Source organism: Miniopterus natalensis, chromosome 6, assembly GCF_054644295.1.
Source record: "Miniopterus natalensis isolate mMinNat1 chromosome 6, mMinNat1.hap1, whole genome shotgun sequence".
In the NCBI taxonomy this organism is placed as follows: Eukaryota; Metazoa; Chordata; class Mammalia; order Chiroptera; family Miniopteridae; genus Miniopterus; species Miniopterus natalensis.
The window spans coordinates 80,783,558-80,791,881 of record NC_142086.1 but is presented as its reverse complement, the minus strand read 5'-3'; the positions used below and the strand labels follow the sequence as shown (position 1 = coordinate 80,791,881).

At 39.0% G+C, this 8,324-nt stretch overlaps 1 protein-coding gene across 1 annotated transcript in view; it reads right to left on the bottom strand.

Moving 5' to 3' along the window:
- The window catches only part of JAM2 (junctional adhesion molecule 2), a 42,508-nt gene continuing 34,184 nt past the window's right edge, over positions 1-8,324 (bottom strand). The window contains exons 6-10 of the mRNA XM_087818379.1: positions 6,898-6,997; positions 4,972-5,079; positions 3,283-3,298; positions 2,033-2,075; positions 1-178 (exon numbers count right to left, since the gene is read on the bottom strand). Of these exons, the coding sequence (XP_087674505.1) occupies positions 146-178; positions 2,033-2,075; positions 3,283-3,298; positions 4,972-5,079; positions 6,898-6,997 (300 nt within the window). The 3' untranslated portion in view covers positions 1-145. The remainder of the gene's footprint in view (positions 179-2,032; positions 2,076-3,282; positions 3,299-4,971; positions 5,080-6,897; positions 6,998-8,324) is intronic.

Sequence of the window (8,324 nt, the reverse complement as noted above, 5' to 3'; positions counted from 1 at the left end):
TTTAGTGTTTATAAAAATTTTAATGAAATACCAACTTCATCTCCTTATGTACCTCTTGGCAAATGTAAGACAAAGCAGAGTTTTATAATCTTTTAATAACTGTGTAACAACTGTGGTATTGGTGTATCTCAAAGGTGGAATTCTTTTAAATTATGAAGGATTTCGAGTGCTTGAAATCCTATGGAAAGAAAGAAAAACCAAGTTTAAATATAGAGTATTAATTTATATTGAAAGAAATGTTTAAATCTTATGAGTATAAAGCTACATCCACTATAAGAACCTTACAGGTACAAACCAGTATATATTGAATTAAATCTATTTTATGGGGAATTAAGTAATTAAATACTAGGCAACACAGTCTTTGAAACTATGCCTAAAGAGTAAAGCAATAGGCCCGTCCGGCATGGCTCAGTGGTTGAGCATTGCCCTATGAACCAGGAGGTCACGGTTTGATTCCCTGCCAGAGCACATGCCCGGGTTGCAGGCTCGATCCCCAGTCGGGGGCATGCAGGAGGCAGTGGATCAATGACTTTCTCATCACTGATGTTTCTATCTCTCTCCCTCTCCCTTCCTCTCTCTGAAATCAATACAAACATATATTTTAAAAAAGAGTAAAGCTATAGGAGTGGGACTTAGAGCAGGAGAAATCTCCTTTGCTGGGGCTATGCTATGGGAGCTAGTGGGTCAAGGTCAGGGGTGCTGCTAAGCATTCTCCAATGCACAGGGCAGCCCCCCCAAAACACCAAATTATGCAAAATTATAAGAATTCATTATACAAGAATTGTAAGAAAATGTCAATAGTGCCAAGGTTGAGAACCCTTTCCCTAGGGTAAAACGAGAACTGGAGACTCTAGCTCTCAGCTGATGAGAGCAACTGAGAGGAGGAAGAAACAGTGAAAGGCTAGTGCCCTTCCGACTCGGCCCCAGAGTGCTGTTTACTGTTTGGTGGGGTGCGGTTATTTTATTCCACATTCAGAGAATATTTTCCACAAGTGGTAGGAACAAGTATGGACTGTTACATATCACTTGTCTGCCAATTAGAGGATAATACACTTTCTGTAGAGTAAACTACAAAATAAAATGACTTCTGTGATCGACAGATTCTGGCATAGATGATGTAAAAAACTTTTGATAGGAAAAATTCTTTAGAGCAGTTTGTGGGTGTTCAACACTCGTGTCAATCAGAATCACTTCAGTGTTTAAAATACTGATGCTCATGCCCCACCCCCAGCTCCAGTGAAAGGAAATCTAAGAGAATCCCTGCCATAGATACTAAAGAATTCGGAGAACTAGGGCTCCATTTCTCAAGAAAGGGCTCAGGCTTCTAAAATCTTTGGAAACCTTCCTCCCCACACTGTGTTCCTGAAAAATCATCTAGAAATTTGAATATCCATCCAAAGAGCTACAGAATCTGAGCGATGTATTTACTGCTTCGCTGTAGTGTTCACGAATGCGCAAGTACACCAGGTCCAAGTGCCTAAATTATGTCCCCTTAGCCATCTAAGTTAGGTAATAACTGCATCTTTTCAAGGGCATCTGAGATGCTCCTTTCAGCAATAGCAGAGGATATTGTACATCCTTAAAATTTCTCAGTGCTTTAAATAACCAAAGGAGCATCCTGGGACCACGGATCTGCAGAAGCGAGCTACTTGGTCAAGCTGAGAAAATCAAGGTGCCTGGTTCCCAGCTCTGCCACTGTAGTCCTCTGAGAGCTCGTCTTAATTTCCTTACCTATAAAATGGAGCTGATAATGCCAGCCCTAAAGATACTAAGAGGCTGACTAATAACAGAAAACACCAGAAGATAAAATAATGGCGTGGTAAAGCCGCCTCGCTCTACAAACACGCGGCAACTTGATCATGCCACCGCAGTCAGAGATGGAAGCTAACTTTATTCAGCTCCTAAGGACCAGTGGTAGACACTAGCACAAAGTATATTAAAAGTGAGAATCTATGATTTCCACACAATTACTTCATTTCCTTGCCATATTCCCGAAACATTTGTTCTATAAATATGCTTTAAAAATACTCACATTTTCACTCACTGGCGTGGCTTTCGACGCAGAGCTACTCTTCCTGTTTGTGGAACGTAAAAGACAACATTTAGTCCATGATCGCTTCCAATTCTGAAACATACCCTCTTTCAGTTAATGTTACCTCCAGTTTCCCAACAGGAAGATGAACATTTGTAGCCAGGTGCAAAAAACAGCCAGAAAGCCCAGCTGAAGTTCTTATATTCATAGACAATATTCACAGAGAAAGCCATGCAACAAAGTATTAGTGTGTGTGAAGCCCTGTGTAGCTGGTTGGATGTAGGAAAAGGCCAGCAAACAACAAATGAACTCTGAAGGAGTTGGGTAGCAAGCTTCCCAGGATCGCAGATGTCCCCTTGAAAACGAGGGAGACATTTCTGCCAGGAACTGAAAACAGATCCTTATCGATCTGGGAAGCTCGCCCCCAGGAGAGTTATGGCCTTAAGGAAAAATGTGAAGCATACAGCTCAGAACAAAGCCACTTGTTCTTGCGCATTTTACGGTTTCTGCTGATCACTATCTTCCACACCTGCTTTTCTGTGGCTCACAATAAAAATCGCTGGATGGTGAGGAGGGTGGCTGAAGCGCCTCCAGAGCCTCAACCCTCTGCATCTCCACCTAAATTCTACATTCTCCGTGTCTCGAGTTTTCTTCCCGTCCTGCGAGCACAACAGTTGGAGCCTAGGGCTAGTATACTAATGATTTTTGTGGAATATGCAAAACAGATGTACTAACATTTAACATTTTGAAAGCTTGAGATTATAATCTCAAATTTCATTTTTTCCTTAGAAAGAAAGTTCTATGTGGTGACTATGGCTATGGGCTGAATTGTGTGGGTGCATCCCCCTACCCTGTTTTGTTCACTGCTGTATCACCAGTCCCTAGGACAGTGTTGGGCAGAGAATCGGTATTTAATTAAACGTAAAAATGACCACTGAGTAAAATTTTACTTGGAAAATTTCAATTTAGCAAATTACAGAAAATATATTTTTAAAAGGAATACTATGGAAATGCCTATGAAGTCAAATTAAGAATGTGTTTCTTCTCTAGGTAATTAAACATCATTGACAAGTGGGCATGAGGTATGAGCTGGGATGTATTTCTCGATGAACCTGAGTCACAGTCACTTACCATAGGATTAAAAGCCTTCACAAATTAACTCAGCTTCCCACTTTGGACTTTAAATAGATGATTAACAGAAAATTTATTGATATGGGAGAGAGGCATGCATTTTAAGAAAGTATACTTACTGGAAGGAGGTTTCTTCTACAAAAAAATAAGTATATATCATTAATACAAGAGTTCATATGGCATGATACAGATTCATATAAAAATGAGTTTAAGCTTAATTTCTTTGTCTCAATCTTGATTCTCACTTGCTGGCATTTGTATCTTCTAAATCAAGGTTTCCAAACTTTTTCTGCAAAGAGCTACATGGCAAATATTTTAGGCTGTGGGCCAAGAGGTGAAATTGAGGATATTACGTAGGTAATTATATAACGAGAGAAAACAAACTTCCAAAAATTTTTATTTATTTAAATTTTTAATATAATAATAAAGTCTGGTGTCTACTAAACAGAAGAACGGAATTCTTTTGAGAGAGGTAACATTTCTTTTAATTGGGACTCAAGGTTAGTGTTCCCTATTATCAAAAAATTGCAAATGTCCATCTTTAAAAACCATTCTTAGCTCATGGGCCATAAAGAAACAGGTGGCAGGCCAGATTCGGTCCACAGGCTGTCGCTGGCCCAACTCTGTCCAAAATGCAAGTTCAAGAAAATGGTTCTCTTACATAGATTTTCTGCCAGTTGAAAATGGGAGTCACATTCTTAGGGAATGAACTACTAATACCCACACCAAATCATTAATTCAGTATTTTAAGGAAAAAAAAAAGTGTTTACCAAATCTTCAAAAAATGCTTATATATTATTTGCAAGTAGAGAGAAAGATGACAAGAATTTGAGCACTCTTTTGTCTGTACTTTCACTGGTGACCAGCAGGGGGACTCAGCAGATTCCAGTCACAAAGTTACGCTGGACTAGACTGTGGCACTACTATACGAAGGACAAGTGTTTATTCACAGAACGCTTCATTTTAAAGAATATCCTTGAAACCATGTTCATGGAAATATTTTATGACAATATCCACTTATAGGTATTATTAGAAACCCCTTTTCAATTTTTTTATTTTGGTATAAAATATTTTTTTATACCTAAACTCCCAAATTAATGTTCGCTGTGAAACAGTGGATCTAAAACTAGCTTACGCTGTAAATTTATGTATTATTCCATTAAAAATTCTACTTTAGGAAGGAAAATGAATTAAGAGAATAAAACAGATTATTTTTAAATCCCACACATTTACATCAAACCAATCACCAAATGGGGGGCTAGAATTATAAGACTCCTAAACACGAAGAACTAAAAACCTTGCATGGAAGGAACTCTAGTATAACAGGTGTCTAGTTTTTACTGGGCAATCTCTTCTAAATACAGTTGTGCTAAATTTGACATTCAACATTCCACTGTTCTCTATTATAAAACAGCTGACAGATTTCAATGAAATTTCTCATCATAAAACTAGAAATCAATTTACCGCTTGAGATAAACAATTCCTAACTTAAAAGGCTCTTCAATACATGTACATGTCCTATTAACAGCCATCGACGTGGACTACCTCTTGGTATCGCTGCACTCCGCCACTCCAGAGAGCCTCCTGCGGATGCGGCGGTGTCCCGGGAACCTCGGGCTGGGGCAGCTCTGCCTTGCTCCCTATGTTTACCAAGGCGCTTCATGACTCACCTGCATGTCATCTTGGATACTTTCTACTACTGAAAAGCAATGAAAAATATTCTCCACAGTTTCTTAAGAGAAATGGTGTCTCATAAGAAAACTCTCTGTCCACAGGAATTTATCTAGCCAAGGGTGAAATTCACTTACTTGAAAAGTAGCCTTTCCTCTGAGCATAGCACACGCCAAGGCCACAAATGGAAACCACTAAGGCAACGACTACCACAGCCGCTATGATGCCACTGACGTTGAGATCATCTGGAATGCAAAATAAACCACGAATTCATGTCAAACAGACGGACAGATGTAGTCATTAAACTGAAAAAGTTCAAGAAAGCTCCCATTTGCAGCTATACCATAGACAGATTTATGAATTCATTTTATTTTATTTTAAATATATCTTTACTGATTTCAGAGAGAGGGAGAGAGAGAGAGAGAAACATCAATGATGAGAGTCATTGATCGGCTGCATCTTGCACACCCCCTACTAGGGACTGAGCCTACAACCCGGGCATGTGCCCTGATTGGGAATCGAACTGGTGACCTTTTGGTTCTTGGGTCGATGCTCAACCACTGAGCCACAATGGTGGGCAACTTTAATTTTTAAACTAACTTATACAGAAAGAGCAGATATATGGAAATCATGTTCAAATTAAAGTGGTACTACTAGCAAAACAAACTATCAAATTTTATTTGTTATATATTTACTGCATGTTGGGAAAATGTAACTAGGATGTCAAAACCATAACATCACATATTATTACTTCTTAAGATTGGCTAAATTAGGCATTAAAATTAAACATGGCCATTTAAAGGAAAAAAGTAGTAATAATACGAGTGGAACAAGGTTACAGTAAAAACCATGAGGCCAGTATGTGAATGAATGAAGTTAGGAAAACACTGGATCGTGTTAATTTTTGTAACAGATTCTGATTAATTTTCCTAATGATATGTATCCCTGAATTTAAAAAACACCAGAAATTCAAACTTACTGTGGAAATTAGACTATTGAATATATTATACTTTAGGATATCCTGAAGTCTAATAAGATTATATTTTCTTTAAAAAACAATGCTGAGCTTAATCATATATAGACAATGCACATTACTGCACACATATCTCTATACCCTTAAGTACACTGGGAAAATGAATTTCTTCAAAAAGCTGAGGACAAGCTCCTGAACCAAGGGGAACCCTCAGACTTCTGCTCCAGGGTGCACAGTGACCTTTAGCCCCTTGGGTACCATCTCAGCTCAACCTTCTCTATTACACAACCACTTTAAAAATGCATGGCTTTCACACAGGAAGAATTAAACCAAATTATTAAAAATAAAATGAAAAATTAATATGAAACTCTTATAATCTGAAAAGATCGAGCACTAATTTTATTGAACTTTAAGTTTATTTTGTGTAACATAATGTATGGCAGCTACCTTTTATAGCAACCTAGATCCATAATGATATTCAACGTCTTTTTCTGAGAGCCCATTTTGCAGTAAGTCTAAGCATAGTACTTCAGAAGATCGACAAAATTAACAACAATAACCTGATAACAAGTAAACAGCAACACTTACATAGCCCTCACAATATGCCAGCGCTACTCTAACACTTTCAAATATTATTTTTATCTTCATAACAACCCTGTGAGGATGGTATATTAATATTTCCATTTTGGGGGAGACCGAGGCACAGAGGTTAAATAGTTTGCCTAAGAGTATGTAGCTACTGTGTGGCAGGGCCCGAATTCAAACCCTCATACTGAGTCCTTGACCCTGAGTAATTTACAAGACTCACCTTTTGTCTGAAAGAAGATTGCTCCCATGAGCACAGTGTCAAAACAGTTATTTGAAAAATCTGTCAAGTATAATAAAGCTAAGTATTTTTGGCTTGTTTGCGAGACGGATTAAAAACAATATCTTTGCTCCTTGCAACACATATGTCAAGCTAGTCTTAAATACTCCCTCCAGTTTTTCCTCCCAAGCACTCAGCCCTTTCCCACTCCTTGCTCCTTCCACCCCCAGCCACTTGCGCCTTCTAGGTGCAAGCCATTTGCTCCTCTCGGTGTTTCATGCTTACCTACTTGCATTCGTTTCCCAGGGCACCTGCGAGATCCAACAGAATTACGGGCTTCGCAGTAATACTCTCCGGTGTCCAGTTTTGAAACAGTGTTAAATTGCTGGAATTTTGTAGAAGAATAAAAAATAAATGTATTTTTTAAGCAATAAGTCTGCAAGTAGACTCCTAAAATAACCACGTCCTTTGAATTTTTGCAGTAAGTTGGTCTTTCCTTTTCAATGACTTAAGACTTTATATTTTTACTATCAATTGAAAAATCTTCCGTGCCTTCAAGGAGTAAATAGCTAGGCCTCCTGCTTAATTTGACAGAGAAAGACTAATGGAGAAGCGTCTTTTTGTGTGTGATACTGTGAAAGATGTGCAGTTATGAAAGCAGTGGGCATTTTTTACAGTTTATAGTACACTGTGGTATTAAGTATTCCAGGTATTTCTATTCTCCTAGGAAATTCCATTTGTAAGTGAGGCCTCCTTTCTGAAGTCGCAAGTGAGTCCAGTGCAGCAGCAAATATTAACACGCCCTCTAAAGAGCCAGAGTTACCACCAGGAAGAAATGTGGAGCCTGGGGAAATCATAATTGATGTAGTTCATGGGATTATAAATCCTATCAAGCTGTAGAATTTTTGAAAATTCTGAAAACATAAAGTCCAACCCTTGCTCCTTCCACTCCCTGCTAAAGCTACTGAAAGGAAAGACTTTGATATAATAGGTTCATACTTGCTATTTGTAGTTTTATCCCCTTGGGGAATTTCCGGGAGGGAGTGGGGCCTTGACTAGGTGGGGACCCCGCCAGGACCAGCACAGGGTAAGAGTGGCTCAAAATAGTCCCTTCAGTGCCCACCTGTCACGCCCTCAGTCCCGCAGCCATCGCTGCTGATGGCCACGAGAGCCATGGACCTCTAAGGAGCACCTCCTCATGGTCTCTGATCTTCATGCAACATTATGTTCCTAAAAATAGCCAAGGTTCTTATTTACTAACACCTTTCCTCTCTCGCTTTGCTTTACCCACTACCTGCCTACTTGTCCTTTCTGGGTACTTCAACACAGTGAGATTAAAGTTTTTCCTCATTTATTTTAACTCTATGGAAGCATCTCTCTCACTTCTCCAAAGCCAGGACACTTAAAATATTCACCATGAGCTCAAGGCCGAGGTATGCACAAACCATTAGACTACACCAATGACCTTCCAGCACATTATAACTGATGATTAAAAGGAAGCCACTGGCATCCGAACACTGGCATCTTGGTTGCTCATTTCTCAGCAAATAACCCAGTTCTGCCCTTGACATCACAAGGTATTTCAAGGGCAGCTGAGGAAAGTGAATCTATATCATTTCAGACTCGCCTTGGGGCTTTTATCACCTGCTCTGAGAAAAAATAAATTTGAAAAGTAAATATAGCAAAGTGTGACGGCAGGTTTTCTGCCCAAT